Source organism: Xenopus tropicalis, chromosome 8 (genome assembly GCF_000004195.4).
Source record: "Xenopus tropicalis strain Nigerian chromosome 8, UCB_Xtro_10.0, whole genome shotgun sequence".
NCBI classification, from domain to species: domain Eukaryota; kingdom Metazoa; phylum Chordata; class Amphibia; order Anura; family Pipidae; genus Xenopus; species Xenopus tropicalis.
Genome location: NC_030684.2, coordinates 145180617 through 145199087, shown reverse-complemented (window position 1 = coordinate 145199087; position 18471 = coordinate 145180617). Strand labels below are relative to the sequence as shown.

General features: G+C 57.8%; 1 protein-coding gene across 2 annotated transcripts; it reads right to left on the bottom strand.

Moving 5' to 3' along the window:
• Positions 1–1458: 1458 nt before the first annotated feature.
• Positions 1459–17861, bottom strand: pip5k1a (phosphatidylinositol-4-phosphate 5-kinase, type I, alpha). Of its 2 annotated transcripts, NM_001006898.1 has the most exon segments (16): positions 1459–2603; positions 2983–3085; positions 3202–3261; positions 4221–4350; positions 4426–4563; positions 4652–4736; positions 4820–4868; positions 5048–5131; positions 5247–5449; positions 5587–5886; positions 5968–6120; positions 6307–6424; positions 7688–7818; positions 7910–8002; positions 8224–8258; positions 17442–17751. In NM_001006898.1, coding segments are annotated over 16 exon segments (1728 nt in total). In that variant the 5' UTR covers positions 17485–17751; the 3' UTR covers positions 1459–2600.
• Between the last annotated feature and the right edge of the window lie 610 nt (positions 17862–18471).

Genomic DNA, 18471 nt, shown 5'->3' with positions numbered 1-18471 from the left:
CAGACAGTCACTATTTATTGGGCTGGGGGGGCTGTTTGTGCCTCTGGGTACTGGGAATGCCAGGGGGGCTGTAAGGTGCCACAGACAGTCACTATTTATGGGGCTGGGGGGGGGGCTGTTTGTGCCTCTGGGTACTGGGAATGCCAGGGGGGCTGTAAGGTGCCACAGACAGTCACTATTTATTGGGCTGGGGGGGGGGGGCTGTTTGTGCCTCTGGGTACTGGGAATGCCAGGGGGGCTGTAAGGTGCCACAGACAGTCACTATTTATTGGGCTGGGGGGCTGTTTGTGCCTCTGGGTACTGGGAATGCCAGGGGGGCTGTAAGGTGCCACAGACAGTCACTATTTATTGGGCTGGGGGTGCTGTTTGTGCCTCTGGGTACTGGGAATGCCAGGGGGGCTGTAAGGTGCCACAGACAGTCACTATTTATTGGGCTGGGGGGGGGCTGTTTGTGCCTCTGGGTACTGGGAATGGCGGGGGGGCTGTAAGGTGCCACAGACAGTCACTATTTATTGGGCTGGGGGGCTGTTTGTGCCTCTGGGTACTGGGAATGCCGGGGGGGCTGTAAGGTGCCACAGACAGTCACTATTTATTGGGCTGGGGGGGGGGCTGTTTGTGCCTCTGGGTACTGGGAATGCCAGGGGGGGCTGTAAGGTGCCACAGACAGTCACTATTTATTGAGCTGGGGGGGGGGGGGGCTCCGTGTAAGTGAAATGCCGGGGCCTATTATGAATCCCAGGCCTGGGTATAGTGCAGGGATGCACCAAATGAGATTAGTATAAGGAAGGGATAAAGACACCGCGCACTTTAACCCAAACTCTTGATTCTCACCCTTTTAAAATGACTTATCAACAACTTTGACATTTTAGCTGCAAGTCTGTCCGTTACTGTGTGTGCTGGGCTGATGGCACGTGGGGGCAACAGAAAATACCCCCGGCACGGGGAACTGGCGCATGTAGAGAGAGAAATCGCTCAACTATCAAAAGTATATGATTTATGTTTTGCCCACAGCCCGTACCCTATGGCAGGGTATTCTCTGGCACTGCCACCTGTAGAGAGGCAATTCTCAGCATCTAATGAAGTGCCCCATTTGCCATTTTTGCAGGGGACTAACTATAGGGTGCAGACCCCACTCAGGCTGGGAGTTGAGGGAGGAGTCGGCGAGTGACACGCTCGGGCTGGGAGGAGTCAGTTTGTAACTGGGCACAGGGGGGTTGCAATCATTATGTGACACAATATTAGGGGAACCAATTAGATCTGTGCAGGTTGGTGCAATGCTGGCCACAGACAGGTCAATAAATGTTGCTGACTTGGCAGGATATAGGCCGGTGAATGGGGCCTGCCCAGTCCGTATCTGGATCACATGGGGGTATTGGTGCGGCCCCCCAGCTGCTGGTTGGCCAGATGGGGCACAGACGCGGTACCCCGCAGGAAGAACGAGGCACAGGGGCTCGGTGTGGTTTATAGTTTATGTACATACAGGGAGGCAGCGCCTGCACAAAGCACTTGGATTCGGAAATAAAACAGTTAAATAAAAACTTTCATAAATATTAAAAGACAACGTGAAGGAAAAAAAATCTCAACGAAATGGGAATAAAAGGTTCAAATGATAAAATCAGCCGGGCTGCACGGGAGGGGCATTTATAAATAGTGTTTGGGGCACAGGCAGATCTGTGCAACCCCCCCCAGGGGCACCTTAAGGCCGTTATTACCCCCGTGCAATACCCACGATGCCCTCACACACCAGCGCACTAGGGATCCACCTCTCACTTTTATTTTGCAGTTTAGCAGCACAGAGAACCCCCCCATCACAAGCTCACCCCCACTTCCCCCTCCACATGTTCACTGGAATTTAGGGTGCAAGTAAGGGAGGGGTAACCGGCAGCCCCCCCTGCTGGTGCTGAACTGCTGCTCTCTGTAGGCTGTAGTGTAGCAATGGCTGGAGGGCTGCCCATCCGTAATGGAGAGGAGCAGGATTCCACGTGAATCTCACAATCGTTATTGCCCCCACGGGGGGGGTAAGAGCATGAGGAAACCGCATCAGAAATTAGCGCCACACAATACGAGCGGTGCCGCGGCACGGGCATTGGCACAGGGAGAGATTTGGTTGGGCTGTCATTGTATAGAGAACACCAGCAGTCTGTGCAAAACACACACATATTGTCCATAACCACCCTGTCACAAGGGGGCGCTCATGTCGGGCCCCGGCGGCACCACGTCCGTTATGGTGACTTAGGCAGCAAATGCTTGTACAAAAAAATCTTTTGGTCCGTAAATGCAGCATCGGAGTTCTACACACGAGCAGAAAAATATCTCTTAAATAGGAGGGAAAGGAAGCTCCTCTCATAAAGGGACTGCAGAATAAGGCAAATGGGAGGAGTTTATTCACTTGTGGCCCGCCCTGCTGGGGAGCAGCCAATGGTCTGCTTGGAACATCAGCGCCAGGCACACCGCCTCTCGGAGCCAACGGGATCCCCTCGTCCAAACCCAGTTGTGTCACTGATGTTGCCTCCAGGGTAGTTTGGTGCAAACGAAGCGGGCAAATCTTTTTGTGGCCCTGCTGAGCCACCGTAAAGAAAGCAGCCGTGGCCAATCCCAGCTCACTGTATGGGAAGAAGATGGATATTAAAGGACTGGCCAGTGTGAGAATCAGGTGTCTTTGGGCCCCTACACCACCCCTTTAAAGCAGACAGCATAGTGCAGAATCCAGGGGTGTAAGTGTGTTGTAAAATGGAGCCAAATAAACCTTAGGTTGGATCTATTAAAGAGCTACAACTCCCAGAATGCACCCTGAGGTGCTGAGCATATCTGGGAGGAGCTCTGCTTATACAAAGAACTGCACAAATGGAGAACCTGACACAAGTTCTAGAGCAAATTGTATTAAAGGAGCAGGGAGGTGGGATCTAAAGCTAAATGCGGCAGAGGTGGGGCTAAATGCGGCAGAGGCGGGGCTAAATGCGCCCTCCAGTCAGCATTACGTACAAAGCGGATCTCTGTCTCGATCTGGCTGATGTCCAGAGCCTCCTCTTCTTCCTCTTCTCCTCCTGCTTCATCTTCTTGATTGGATTCGTCTAGTACTTCGCTTCTGGAGAGAAGATGAGAATAAACATTGGAACGAGGGGTGCTGGCCGCTGTCTCCATTCAGACTCCCCAGTGCCAAACAGATCCAACTGCTTCCGAGCTCCTCAGAGTCCTACTTACCTCACTGCGTTTAACTCGATCTCCGTCGTTTCGACTTTGTGCACTTCCACCCCCACAGACCTGTAAAGCACAGAGAAGAATGAAGCTCAGCCCTACAGGCCGGAGGTACCTAGAGATACAGTGGCTTGCAAAAGTATTCAGCCCCCTTGAACTTTTCTACATTTTGTCACATTACAGCCACAAACATGAATCCATTTTATTGGAATTCCACGTGAAAGACCAATACAAAGTGGGGTACACGTGAAAGACCAATACAAAGTGGGGTACACGTGAAAGACCAATACAAAGTGGGGTACCCGTGAGAAGTGGAAGGAAAATCAGACATGATTCCAAACATTTGTTACAAATAAATAAGTGCAAAGTGGGGTGTGCGTAATTATTCAGCCCCCCAATACTCTGTAGAACCCCCTTTTGCTGCAATTCCAGCTGCCAGGCTTTAGGGTATGTCTCTACCCGCTTTGCCCATCTACAGACTGAAATCCTTGCCCATTCTTCTTTGCAAAACAGCTCCAGCTCAGTCACATTAGATGGTCAGCCTTTGGGAACAGCAGTTTTCAGATCTTGCCACAGATTCTCCATTGGATTTAGATCTGGGCTGTGATTGGGCCAGTCTAACACATGGATATGTTTGGGTTTAACCCATTGTTGCCCTGGCTTTATGTTTAGGGTCGTTGTCCTGCTGGAAGGGGAACCTCCGCCCCAGTCTCAAGTCTTTTGCAGACTCCAAGAGGTTTTCTTCCAAGATTGCCCTGTATTTGGCTCCATCCATCTTCCCATCAACTCTGAGCAGCTTCCCTGTCCCTGCTGAAGCCCCCCCAGAGCATGATGCTGCCCCCCCATATGTGACAGTGGGGATGGTGGGTTCAGAGGGATGTGCAGGGTTAGTTTTCCCACACACATAGCGTTTTGCATTTTGGCCAAAAAGTTCCATTTTGGTCTCATCTGACCAGAGCCCCTTCTTCCACATGTTTGCTGCCCCCCCCCCCCCCCCAAGCCACTGTATACCCCTGGCTACCTACCTGTGTGCCGGAGAGTTCAGCCCTCCGCTGCCCAGCGAGGAGGTGGATAAGGTGGTGGCCAATGAGTCACTAGCTGCTTCATCGACAGGAGGGGTTCGAGGAAGGAGGTCGGGGCGACCAAACTGACTCCCTGCAGGTAGAGTGGCTGTGAGCAGGATAAGAACAAGAGAGTCCATCTTGGGTTCTGCAGGGCTATCAGACTTACCTGGTTCTGATTCAACTTCAGTCGCTAGATACTGCTTATGCTCTTCCACCAGCTGCAACTGGGTCGGTACTGCTGCCTGGGTGGCCCTCCGAGACACACCGGGCATCGTACGGCTCTTCTTGGAGGGAGAGGTTTTTACTGTAGACATAAGATACTCCCCTTAGAAAGTGCCCCACTACAGTAAGGACTAACAGAACCAGTGCGGCTCTCTAGGAACTGGACTTACGTGGGATCTTCTTGAAGACGATGCTGCACATGAACTTCTGGAACCTGTCGGCGTAGAATCCGGGCCTGTGAACCGACACGGTGTCCTGAGAACCAAAAGACCCGCCCCTTGTTATAGCGTGGTGCCATTTCCCCCGGGGACAGTGACAGAACCCTAGAAGCTACTCACCCCGTCGTGCACCAGGGCCTTCCAAGAGTGCTCCAGTTTCTTCATGAACCTAAAGGAACCACAGAAGAACCACATCAACACAACTGGACCTGCCTTACAGTTTATGGCACAGCAGGCAAGTTCTCCCCTCGGAAAACATGGTGTCAACCGCCAACGGCCTCCAGCATCAGTTTTATAAGGAATGTAAAACACCCTATAGGGGCAATCGAAGGGCCACAAGTCACCTACCTGTACGATTGTAGCACGTCAATGACACCGATGTAGAGCAACAGGCGTTCTCCTTTGGCGTTGCGAGCGGGAATCCCACCCATTCTGCATGAACAAAGGACATTTGATATTAAGTTGGAGATTCTGGGTGGCCTGTAGTTCAACCGGATCTGAAGAGCTATAGATAACCCCACTGATTATAATAAGCAAAAGCACATACTGGTCGTCTGTCTCTATGGCGCCCCCTCGCCGCGCCTCTCCCTGAATAGACTCCATGGCGGTTGAATAGAGTGCCTTCTGTGCAGCGGGGCGGCGCGTGTCGCTCTGGGTGTGTCCGTCCACTGCCGTCTCCTTCTGCGCACAGTCCATGTTGTGGACTCCCACCAGTAAACTGTAGTCCATGATCTTAAAGCTCTGGAGCACCTGAAGGAAGAATCTGGTTGAATTGGGGGCAAAACTGGCTTTATGACTTCCCTCCTACACCTACTGAGACCTCACAGAACCATAGAGGAATTACCCCTGACCCAAACCCCAACACAGCAGTCTAAAATAGACCTCACCAGACAGTCCCTCTGGATTGTCTTGCAAAGAGCGTTGTGCATATCAGGGTCGAGGAAGAGACCGTCGGGCAAGTCCTGCAAGAAGTCCAAGTCCTTGTAAGTCGGGGACTTCTTCTCCCGTTCTTTGGCGGAAGCGCGGCGCTTGTACGTGGAGCCCTTAAGGTCGTACTTGAGGTGCATTCTGACGGAGCGGGGCAGCAGATTGTTCATGACCACTATTCGAATGTTCTTGCCCCCGGCCTGGACACAGTACAAGCCATAGAACTTGGGCAGCAGAGTTCTAGGGTTCTGATTAAGGTTCTAAGAGACAAGGGAACATCAGTTGCACAGAAACACACAGGGAACACGGAACTCGGATACAAACGATTCCCTGGTATTTACCATGTAGTAACCAGGCAGCAGCTTCTGGAGAAACTCCGCCTCCTTGTGTTGGACCGTCTTTATAATGAACTCGTCATCCCCAGACACGTAAAACACGGAACCGCTGGCACCGGGGTTGGACAACTCAATGAGCGGCTCGTTGCACAGAGAATACTGGGAATGTGAGAGGAGCAAGCGTTAGCTGGTTGGTTGGTAAATGGCCCCTCCCCCGAGGTGAATACGCCTTACAGCTGCTCCTTGGAGGAGGGGCATTTACCAATCTGTGCGCTCTAGTGACAACACATTCCTGCAATATTGGGGGGTGTCTCCTAATGAGACTATTCCAATGTCTATACGTACCAGGTAGTCATCGGGGCGAATGCTGAAGAGCTCTCTGAAGTAGCGGAAGGCGACGGGGGCGTAGGTTTTGAAGCGGAAGTCATTGTAATGATGGGCGGGAGTCAGATTGCTGCCCTCACTGTGGGAGAGAGACCGGCGACTGTTACTGGGGGGCTAGAAAATTACCCTGTGGGATATACAGATCCGCTGTCTCTCTGAGGGACCCGTTCCCCCCCCCCCCCCTCTCCCCGAGGGACCCGTTCCCCCCCCCCCTCTCCCCGAGGGACCCGTTCCCCCCCCCGTCTCCCCGAGGGACCCGTTCCCCCCCCTCTCCCCGAGGGACCCGTTCCCCCCCCCTCTCCCCGAGGGACACGTTCCCCCCCCCTCTCCCCGAGGGACACGTTCCCCCCCCCCTCTCCCCGAGGGACACGTTCCCCCCCCCCCTCTCCCCGAGGGACACGTTCCCCCCCCCCTCTCCCCGAGGGACACGTTCCCCCCCCCCTCTCCCCGAGGGACACGTTCCCCCCCCCCTCTCCCCGAGGGACACGTTCCCCCCCACACTCTCTCTCTGAGGGACACGTTCCTCCCCACACTCTCTCTCTGAGGGACACGTTCCCCCTCACTCTCTCTCTGAGGGACCCATTCCCCCCCCCTCTCCCCGAGGGACCCGTTCCCCCCCCCTCTCCCGAGGGACACGTTCCCCCCCTCCCTCTCCCCGAGGGACACGTTCCCCCCCCCCTCTCCCCGAGGGACACGTTCCCCCCCCCCCTCTCCCCGAGGGACACGTTCCTCCCCACACACTCTCTCTGAGGACACGTTCCTCCCCACACTCTCTCTCTGAGGGACACGTTCCTCCCCACACTCTCTCTCTGAGGGACACGTTCCTCCCCACACTCTCTCTCTGAGGGACACGTTCCTCCCCACACTCTCTCTCTGAGGGACACGTTCCTCCCCACACTCTCTCTCTGAGGGACACGTTCCTCCCCACACTCTCTCTCTGAGGGACACGTTCCTCCCCACACTCTCTCTCTGAGGGACACGTTCCTCCCCACACTCTCTCTCTGAGGGACACGTTCCTCCCCACACTCTCTCTCTGAGGGACACGTTCCTCCCCACACTCTCTCTCTGAGGGACACGTTCCTCCCCACACTCTCTCTCTGAGGGACACGTTCCTCCCCACACTCTCTCTCTGAGGGACACGTTCCTCCCCACACTCTCTCTCTGAGGGACACGTTCCTCCCCACACTCTCTCTCTCTCTGAGGGACACGTTCCTCCCCACACTCTCTCTCTCTCTGAGGGACACGTTCCTCCCCACACTCTCTCTCTCTCTGAGGGACACGTTCCCCCTCACTCTCTCTGGCCATACAGGGAAGAAGTGCTTGGGAGATGCCCGAGACCTACCCTGGGAAGAAGATACTCTCCACCACGTAGAAGTCCTGCATGAGTACATCTCTCTCGGGCTTGGTGCTCAGACTGCCCACGGTGTGAGTGATGCCAAGCTGGATGGCACCTTTCAGAGCAGATGACGTGGTCTGTGGCAGAGAGAGATAAATATATATGTTCCCGTGGGTTAGGCTAGAGGCCCCCCATCCCTACTGTGTTTCCCTCACTCCGAGCGCTCACCTTTTTGTATGTAGTCTCGCCAGTTGAGTCGACACCTCTGTGCCCAATTTTCTTCATTGTCTGTGCCCCGGGCTGCGCAGAAGAGCCGGGTACCTGAGTGTAACAGTAAATGTAGGGTTAACCCCAGAGTGGCCAATGGCGCAATGCCCCCCAGCAACAACCGTGACTCTTCTAGTGCCACCTAATAGGTCCAACCTGTGGCCCCCAGGACTAGGGGCTGAAGTTCAACAGCCAGGGGCCACATGGTACTTATCATTGTGGAAGGGAATGTGTGAGATTTACAGCGTGCCATAAAGGAAGGACAGGATTCTCACCTCGGCCACCATGGATTTCTTCAGAGTGGTCGTCCCTGTGGGAGAGGAGAGACAGGATTAGGCGATGCAGAGAGACAATGGGAGGAGCAGATTGGGGCACAGAGCTGACTCTCCAGTGTGTGTGTGTGCGAATCCGTGCAAGGCATCCAGCATATCCGCCATTACCCACAGCTCCCTGCCAGTTACCCGCCATTACCCACAGCTCCCTGCCAGTTACCCGCCGTTACCCACAGCTCCCTGCCAGTTACCCGCCGTTACCCACAGCTCCCTGCCAGTTACCCGCCGTTACCCACAGCTCCCTGCCAGCTACCCGCCGTTACCCACAGCTCCCTGCCAGCTACCCGGCATTACCCACAGCTCCCTGCCAGTTACCCGCCGTTACCCACAGCTCCCCGCCAGTTACCCGCCGTTACCCACAGCTCCCTGCCAGCTACCCGGCGTTACCCACAGCTCCCTGCCAGCTACCCGGCGTTACCCACAGCTCCCTGCCAGCTACCCGGCGTTACCCACAGCTCCCTGCCAGCTACCCGCCGTTACCCACAGCTCCCTGCCAGCTACCCGCCGTTACCCACAGCTCCCTGCCAGCTACCCGGCATTACCCACAGCTCCCTGCCAGTTACCCGCCATTACCCACAGCTCCCTGCCAGTTACCCGCCATTACCCACATCTCCCTGCCAGTTACCCGCCATTACCCACAGCTCCCTGCCAGTTACCCAGCATTACCCACAGCTCCGTGTCAGTTACCCACAGCTCCCTGCCAGTTACTTGGCATAACCCACAGCTCCCTGCCAGTTACCCAGCATTACCCACAGCTCCCTGCCAGTTACCCGGCATTACCCACAGCTCCCTGCCAGTTACCCGGCATTACCCACAGCTCCCTGCCAGTTACCCGGCATTACCCACAGCTCCCTGCCAGTTACTTGGCATAACCCACAGCTCCCTGCCAGTTACCCGCCGTTACCCACAGCTCCCTGCCAGTTACCCGCCGTTACCCACAGCTCCCTGCCAGTTACCCGCCGTTACCCACAGCTCCCTGCCAGCTACCCGCCGTTACCCACAGCTCCCTGCCAGCTACCCGGCATTACCCACAGCTCCCTGCCAGTTACCCGCCGTTACCCACAGCTCCCCGCCAGTTACCCGCCGTTACCCACAGCTCCCTGCCAGCTACCCGGCGTTACCCACAGCTCCCTGCCAGCTACCCGGCGTTACCCACAGCTCCCTGCCAGCTACCCGGCGTTACCCACAGCTCCCTGCCAGCTACCCGCCGTTACCCACAGCTCCCTGCCAGCTACCCGCCGTTACCCACAGCTCCCTGCCAGCTACCCGGCATTACCCACAGCTCCCTGCCAGTTACCCGCCATTACCCACAGCTCCCTGCCAGTTACCCGCCATTACCCACAGCTCCCTGCCAGTTACCCGCCATTACCCACAGCTCCCTGCCAGTTACCCAGCATTACCCACAGCTCCGTGTCAGTTACCCACAGCTCCCTGCCAGTTACTTGGCATAACCCACAGCTCCCTGCCAGTTACCCAGCATTACCCACAGCTCCCTGCCAGTTACCCGGCATTACCCACAGCTCCCTGCCAGTTACCCGGCATTACCCACAGCTCCCTGCCAGTTACCCGGCATTACCCACAGCTCCCTGCCAGTTACTTGGCATAACCCACAGCTCCCTGCCAGTTAACCAGCATTACCCACAGCTCCCTGCCAGTTAACCAGCATTACCCACAGCTCCCTGCCAGTTAACCAGCATTACCCACAGCTCCCTGCCAGTTACCCAGCATTACCCACAGCTCCCTGCCAGTTACCCAGCATTACCCGCAGTTATGACGGCAATATACCATTAGACTGTAAGCTCTTGAAACATGAATCCCTATGGAATATTCAGTGTATACTCTACACCTCACTGAATCTTCTCATGAGTTAGTGCCCAATAGTGTCCCAGTCACTGGGTAAGCTCCTTAGGGCAGAATCTCCCATTGTAGCAACAGAGTGTAAGCTCCTTGGGGCAGGGCCACCCATTATAGTAAGCTCCTTAGAATGCAGTCTCTATATGACTCTGTGGAACCAGTGGGCAGGGGCACAGGGAGGGTGGCACAGAGCAGCATGTCTCACACAGCAGTTACACAAGCAGATCTCGTGCCAAGGACAGGAAATGCCAGGCACCAGCTGACTGCACTGTGGCATAACCTGTGCAGCCAGACATGGGCACGGCCCCGTTACAGACATGGGCACGGCCCCGTTACAGACATGGGCACGGCCCCGTTACAGACATGGGCACCATGCATATGTACCAGTCAGTAAAGCGCCACACAACACACGGGGTATCTGCCTACTAACTTGTTAGCCATATCCCACAGCAAATGCCCAATAGTAACAACACTGACTGGCACCGAGACACCCCCAGGGGCCCAACGTCAGCCATTACTGCTCTTATATAAATGGGGGGCATGCGGGGGGCACAACTGGTACCTCTGCGGGAGACTTGGGCGCCCACGCCGCAACACAGATAACTCAGCATGGCTGCAGGGATAAAAGATCACTTGCGCTGTATTATATACAGAAAGCATTCAGCACTGCGCCTGAACTGGAACTCTCTGTACCCCAGCCTGGATGAGCCCACTGTACCCAAGCTGGGGTGGGTATTGCCTGAACTGGAACTCTCTGTACCCTAGCCGGGATGAGCCCACTGTACCCAAGCTGGGGTGGGTATTGCCTGAACTGGAACTCTGTACCCCAGCCGGGATGAGCCCACTGTACCCAAGCTGGGGTGGGTATTGCCTGAACTGGAACACTCTGTACCCTAGCCGGGATGGGCCCACTGTACCCAAGCTGGGGTGGGTATTGCCTGAACTGGAACTCTCTGTACCCCAGCCAGGATGGGCCCACTGTACCCAAGCTGGGGTGGGTATTGCCTGAACTGGAACTCTGTACCCCAGCCGGGATGAGCCCACTGTACCCAAGCTGGGGTGGGTATTGCCTGAACTGGAACTCTCTGTACCCTAGCCGGGATGGGCCCACTGTACCCAAGCTGGGGTGGGTATTGCCTGAACTGGAACTCTCTGTACCCCAGCCGGGATGAGCCCACTGTACCCAAGCTGGGGTGGGTATTGCCTGAACTGGAACTCTGTACCCCAGCCGGGATGAGCCCACTGTACCCAAGCTGGGGTGGGTATTGCCTGAACTGGAACTCTCTGTACCCTAGCCGGGATGGGCCCACTGTACCCAAGCTGGGGTGGGTATTGCCTGAACTGGAACTCTCTGTACCCCAGCCAGGATGGGCCCACTGTACCCAAGCTGGGGTGGGTATTGCCTGAACTGGAACTCTCTGTCCCCCAGCCAGGATGAGCCCACTGTACCCAAGCTGGGGTGGGTATTGCCTGAACTGGAACTCTCTGTACCCCAGCCAGGATGAGCCCACTGTACCCAAGCTGGGGTGGGTATTGCCTGAACTGGAACTCTCTGTACCCCAGCCAGGATGAGCCCACTGTACCCAAGCTGGGGTGGGTATTGCCTGAACTGGAACCTCCATTTGAAAGCTGGAAAGATATGTGCTCCCCCCGCCGCTCTACACAAAGTGGCACAGTCCTGCACTGCCCGGGGCTCCAGCTGAAAAGTAGGAATCTGTCACTGCGCCGGATCAGCCACACACGCCGGGACTTGTCCAACCGCCCAACGGCTTCTCTTTCCCTCAACAGAACCAGCACCGACATTCCTCAGAACATTCACATCTGTGGGTCTCACTGAGCCTGCCCACAACCCAGCCCCCGATACTGTCCCATAATAATCCCCTCCCCATTATAATAACTGTCATGTCCTTGGGGCAGGGTCTCCCATTATACCACTAGAGTGTAAGCTCCTTGGGACAGGGTCTCCCATTATACCACTAGAGTGTAAGCTCCTTGGGACAGGGCCTCCCATTATACCACTAGAGTGTAAGCTCCTTGGGGCAGGGCCTCCCATTATATCACTAGAGTGTAAGCTCCTTGGGGCAGGAGCCCATGGGATGCTCATACAGACCGGTACCTGTGGGAGGAGCAGAATAGCAGCACAAATCAGATCACCGGATCGGGTGCCAGTGATGGCGGTTGCTGTTGTTGCCCAAATACACTGATGAGCTCACCAGGCCACACCCCCTGGTGTTACCGGGGCACATTCCTGAGTGACAGGGCAGCCAGGCCCCGTGTTGCTATGGGCAGAAGGAATGTGAGGAGCACACCTGCGTGCCTGTGGCCCTTACACAATAGGCAGGGAGAGGAGTGGGGCCAAACGTGACAGCTGTGATTCAGCCCAGTGACACTCTATTCTCCCACGGCACCGCTCTCTCTCTGCTATTGGTACTCGCTTGCCTATTTCTGATCCCTGGGCTCAGCCAATCAGGGAGCGGGCTGAGATGAGGCAGGCTGAAGGGAGTTCCTGGCCGCAGTTGGACAGGTTTAGGGACAAGCCCATTGCTGTGTGTGTGGTAGGAAGTGCTGCTTCCTGTCCCAGAATTCTCAGCAACCCCCCCCCCCCCCCCCCCCCCCCCCCAAGGCTCCTACACAGGGGGCAGTGCCACAGGTTATAACGGTACCCCCCCCCCCGGATCCCAGGAGCAGGGGGTGAGGGGGTACGGCAGGGCCTTGGGAGAAGAGGGTGAAGGGGTACAATAGGATCCCAGGAGCAGAGGGTGAGGGGGTACAATAGGATCCCAGGAGCAGGGGGTGAGGGGGTACAATAGGATCCCAGGAGCAGGGGGTGAGGGGGTACAATAGGATCCCAGGAGCAGGGGGTGAGGGGTACAATAGGATCCCAGGAGCAGGGGGTGAGGGGGTACAATAGGATCCAGGAGCAGGGGGTGAGGGGGTACAATAGGATCCCAGGAGCAGGGGGTGAGGGGGTACAATAGGATCCCAGGAGCAGGGGGTGAGGGGGTACAATAGGATCCCAGGAGCAGGGGGTGAGGGGGTACAATAGGATCCCAGGAGCAGGGGGTGAGGGGGTACAATAGGATCCCAGGAGCAGGGGGTGAGGGGGTACAATAGGATCCCAGGAGCAGGGGGTGAGGGGGTACAATAGGATCCCAGGAGCAGGGGGTGAGGGGGTACAATAGGATCCCAGGAGCAGGGGGTGAGGGGGTACAATAGGATCCCAGGAGCAGGGGGTGAGGGGGTACAATAGGATCCCAGGAGCAGGGGGTGAGGGGGTACAATAGGATCCCAGGAGCAGGGGGTGAGGGGGTACAATAGGATCCCAGGAGCAGGGGTGAGGGGGTACAATAGGATCCCAGGAGCAGGGGGTGAGGGGGTACAATAGGATACCAGGAGCAAGGGATGAGGGGGTACGGCAGGGCCTTGGGAGAAGAGGGTGAAGGGGTACAATAGGATCCCAGGAGCAGGGGGTGAGGGGGTACAATAGGATCCCAGGAGCAGGGGGTGAGGGGGTACAATAGGATCCCAGGAGCAGGGGGTGAGGGGGTACAATAGGATCCCAGGAGAAGGGGGTGAGGGGGTACAATAGGATCCCAGGAGCAAGGGATGAGGGGGTACGGCAGGGCCCACGGGAGAAGAGGGTGAAGGGGTACAATAGGATCCCGGGAGCAGGGGGTAAGGCAGGGCCCCGGGAGAAGAGGGTGAAGGGGTACAATATGATCCCGGGAGCAGGGGGTGAGGGGGTACGGCAGGGCCCCGGGAGCAGGGGTGAGGGGGTACAATATGATCCCAGGAGCAGGGGGTGAGGGGGTACGGCAGGGCCCCGGGAGCAGGGGGTGAGGGGATACGGCAGGGCCCCGGGAGCAGGGGGTACAATATGATCCCGGGGTCAGGGGGTACGGCAGGGCCCCGGGAGCAGGGGGTCAGGGGGTACGGCAGGGCCCCGGGAGCAGGGGTACAGCAGGGAGCAGGGGGTGAGGGGTTACGGCAGGGCCCCGGGAGCAGGGGGTGAGGGGGTACGGCAGGGCCCCGGGAGCAGGGGGTGAGGGGGTACGGCAGGGCCCCGGGAGCAGGGGGTGAGGGGGTACGGCAGGGCCCCGGGAGCAGGGGGTGAGGGGGTACGGCAGGGCCCCGGGAGCAGGGGGTGAGGGGGTACGGCAGGGCCCCGGGAGCAGGGGGTACGGCAGGGCCCCGGGAGCAGGGGGTACGGCAGGGCCCCGGGAGCAGGGGGTCAGGGGGTACAATATGATCCCGGGGTCAGGGGGTACAATATGATACCGGGAGCAGGGGGTACAATATGATCCCGGGAGCAGGGGGTACAATATGATCCCGGGAGCAGGGGGTACAATATGATCCCGGGAGCAGGGGGTACGGCAGGGCCCCGGGAGCAGGGGGTCAGGGGGTACGGCAGGGCCCCGGAGCAGGGGGTCAGGGGTACGGCAGGGCCCCGGGAGCAGGGGGTCAGGGGGTACGGCAGGGCCCCGGGAGCAGGGGGTGAGGGGGTACAGCAGGGAGCAGGGGGTGAGGGGGTACGGCAGGGCCCCGGGAGCAGGGGGTACGGCAGGGCCCCGGGAGCAGGGGGTACGGCAGGCCCCGGGAGCAGGGGGTACGGCAGGGCCCCGGGAGCAGGGGGTACGGCAGGGCCCCGGGAGCAGGGGGTACGGCAGGGGCCCCGGGAGCAGGGGGTACGGCAGGGCCCCGGGAGCAGGGGTACGGCAGGGCCCCGGGAGCAGGGGGTACGGCAGGGCCCCGGGAGCAGGGGGGGTACGGCAGGGCCCCGGAGCAGGGGTACGGCAGGGCCCCGGGAGCAGGGGTACGGCAGGGCCCGGGAGCAGGGGGGTACGGCAGGGCCCCGGAGCAGGGTACGGCAGGCCCGGGAGCAGGGTACAGGCAGGGCCCCGGGAGCAGGGGTACGGCAGGGCCCCGGGAGCAGGGGTACGGCAGGGCCCGGAGCAGGGGGTACGGCCAGGGCCCCGGGAGCAGGGGGTCAGGGGGTACAAATATGATCCCGGGTCAGGGGGTACAATATGATAACCGGGAGCAGGGGGTCAGGGGTACAATATGATCCCGGAGCAGGGGGTACGCAGGGCCCCGGGAGCAGGGGGTGAGGGGGTACGGCAGGGCCCGGGAGCAGGGGGTGAGGGGGTACGGCAGGGCCCGGGAGCAGGGGGGTACGGCAGGGGCCCGAGCAGGGGTCAGGGGTACGCAGGGCCCCGGAGCAGGGGGTCAGGGGGTACGGGCAGGGCCCCGGGAGCAGGGGGTCAGGGGGTACGCGCAGGGCCCCGGGAGCAGGGGGTCAGGGGGTACGGCAGGGCCCCGGGAGCAAGGGGTGAGTCAGGGGGCCCCAGTGGGCAGTAGGAGGGGACACTGCAGATATTAGCACATGTGGGTGGAAGATAATATAAAAAAGAAATCTGCACCCCACTTGGTAAGGGCACCCATGTATCCACCCCAAGCCCAGCAGTGATGTCACAGAAGTGGGAGGGGCAGAAAGGTTAAAGTGTTACATTATGTGGCGCTTGGACCTGTCACTCACTGAGAACCCAGCGGAACCCCCATACATGGTGTTTGTGCTGAACTGCACTCACGGGGGGGGGGGGGGGGGGACTGGGGCATAAACCCATTGTATTGGGGGGGGGGGGGGGGCTGGGCATAAACCCATTGTGTTGGGGGGTACTGGGGTACAAAGCCATTGTGTTGGGGGGGGTACTGGGGTACAAAGCCATTGTGTTGGGGGGGTACTGGGGTACAAAGCCATTGTGTTGGGGGGGTACTGGGGTACAAAGCCATTGTGTTGGGGGGGGGTACTGGGGTACAAAGCCATTGTGTTGGGGGGGGGTACTGGGGTACAAAGCCATTGTGTTGGGGGGGTACTGGGGTACAAAGCCATTGTATTGGGGGGGGGTACTGGGGTACAAAGGCATTGTATTGGGGGGGTACTGGGGTACAAACCCATTGTATTGGGGGGTACTGGGGTACAAAGCCATTGTGTTGGGGGGGGTACTGGGGTACAAAGCCATTGTGTTGGGGGGGTACAAAGCCATTGTATTGGGGGGTACTGGGGTACAAAGCCATTGTATTGGGGGGGTACTGGGGTACAAAGCCATTGTATTGGGGGGGTACTGGGGTACAAAGCCATTGTATTGGGGGGGTACTGGGGTACAAAGCCATTGTATTGGGGGGTACTGGGGTACAAAGCCATTGTATTGGGGGGGTACTGGGGTACAAAGCCATTGTATTGGGGGGGTACTGGGGTACAAAGCCATTGTATTGGGGGGTACTGGGGTACAAAGCCATTGTATTGGGGGGGTACTGGGGTACAAAGCCATTGTATTGGGGGGGTACTGGGGTACAAAGCCATTGTATTGGGGGGGTACTGGGGTACAAAGCCATTGTATTGGGGGGGTACTGGGGTACAAAGCCATTGTATTGGGGGGGGTACTGGGGTACAAAGCCATTGTGTTGGAGGGGGGGTACTGGGGTACAAAGCCATTGTGTTGGGGGGTACTGGGGTACAAAGCCATTGTGTTGCGGGGGGTACTGGGGTACAAAGCCATTGTGTTGGGGGGGTACTGGGGTACAAAGCCATTGTGTTGGGGGGGGTAACTGTGGGGGTACAAAGCCATTGTGTTGGGGGGGTACTGGGGTACAAAGCCATTGTATTGGGGGGTACTGGGGTACAAAGCCATTGTGTTGGGGGGGTACTGGGGTACAAAGCCATTGTGTTGGGGGGGGTACTGGGGTACAAAGCCATTGTGTTGGGGGGGGTACTGGGGTACAAAGCCATTGTACTGGGGGGGTACTGGGGTACAAAGCCATTGTATTGGGGGGTACTGGGGTACAAAGCCATTGTATTGGGGGGGGTACTGGGGTACAAAGCCATTGTATTGGGGGGTACTGGGGTACAAAGCCATTGTATTGGGGGGGTACTGGGGTACAAAGCCATTGTATTGGGGGGGTACTGGGGTACAAAGCCATTGTATTGGGGGGGTACTGGGGTACAAAGCCATTGTGTTGGGGGGTACTGGGGTACAAAGCCATTGTATTGGGGGGGGTACTGGGGTACAAAGCCATTGTATTGGGGGGGGTACTGGGGTACAAAGCCATTGTGTTGGAGGGGGGGTACTGGGGTACAAAGCCATTGTGTTGGGGGGGTACTGGGGTACAAAGCCATTGTATGGGCCCCGGGGGGAGGGGGCAGCTGCTGAAAATAAGCTCCTTAGCTCACACAGCCCACTTAGTTACCCCCTGGGGGGCAGGGCCCAGTCAGTACAATGGTGCGCTACAGAGCCGCGCAGTCCCCTTACCTGGGCTTGTGCCTCCCGCTGGCTCGGCAGCCGCTGATGCCATTTCGGCCCGGGCAGGAGCAGTGAGGAGAGAGCGGCTCGGGTCTCAGGATGGTGGGGCCGCTATCCGGCCGGTTCCGGTGTGAGTGGCTCCGGGCTCCCGGTATCGCCCCTGGGGGGGAAGCTTCTGTCCCGGCGGTGTTTGGAGGGGGGCCCGGCCGGGCTGCACTCACTCGGGTTACCGGCCCCCCTGCTCTCACACTCCGGCAGGGATGTCCCTCCCGCTACTCGGCTCTCATCCTGCCCGCCGGCTCCCCCCACTCACACTCACACTCACACTCACAGCCCGACAGTTACTGCTCCCAGCCTCTTGTCTGCGCCAAGTCTCACAACGCGAGAGTGCGTCACGGTAACACGTAAGCGCGGTGACGCCACACGTTCCGCCTTGTGGGAGGGGCGAGTCGGCTGGAGAGCGGCCTGTCTATTCCATTCACTTTCCCTCTACTGGCTCCTCCCACTTCTACTGGGGAACAAAACAAAAGGAGAAACATGGTCCTTGCCTTAAGCCCCGCCCCTCCTGTTCCCTTACCGGCAGGGTTGGCGGTTTTTTCGCTAAATTGGGCTACTAATATAAAGCTCTGGCCGCTTTCCAAAGTACAAACCCACAAAGGGACAGTTTGGGGCTATTTTTTGGAGCCTTGGCAGGTTTGTAGTTTTTCTCCTTAGTGTAAGTCTGTCCCACTGCATGCTGGGTAATGTAGTTTGTATCTAACAATTAGCCTACAGCTAGGATTAATATAAAACTACAATACCCAGAATGCAGTTGGACAGTATAGATTCAACCTGTCAGTTCTACGCCCTGCTCTATAGGGTATGGGGCGGTATCATTATCTTCTACTGGGATGTGGGGGGGCTGCCATTTGTTACTTTCTGCAGAATCTCTTGGGGCTGCTGGGAGTTGTAGTTCAGCGCACCCATATGTATATCATGTCTGGGGTTAATGCAACATTCTGAATCCATTTCTGTAGTGACTTCCCAGCTGGACTGGGCA

What these genes read in the sequence shown, in the direction of transcription:
- pip5k1a (XM_031890374.1), bottom strand. Translation starts at nt 17,484, where the DNA reads ATGGCATCAGCGGCTGCCGAGCCAGCGGGAGGCACAAGCCCAG. An exon ending in GAGAGTATCTTCTTCCCAGG is followed by an intron (nt 6,425 to 7,687) that starts GTAGGTCTCGGG and finishes TCTCTCCCACAG; the next exon opens with TGAGGGCAGCAATCTGACTC. An exon ending in CGTCTTCAAGAAGATCCCAC is followed by an intron (nt 4,564 to 4,651) that starts GTAAGTCCAGTT and finishes TTATGTCTACAG; the next exon opens with TAAAAACCTCTCCCTCCAAG.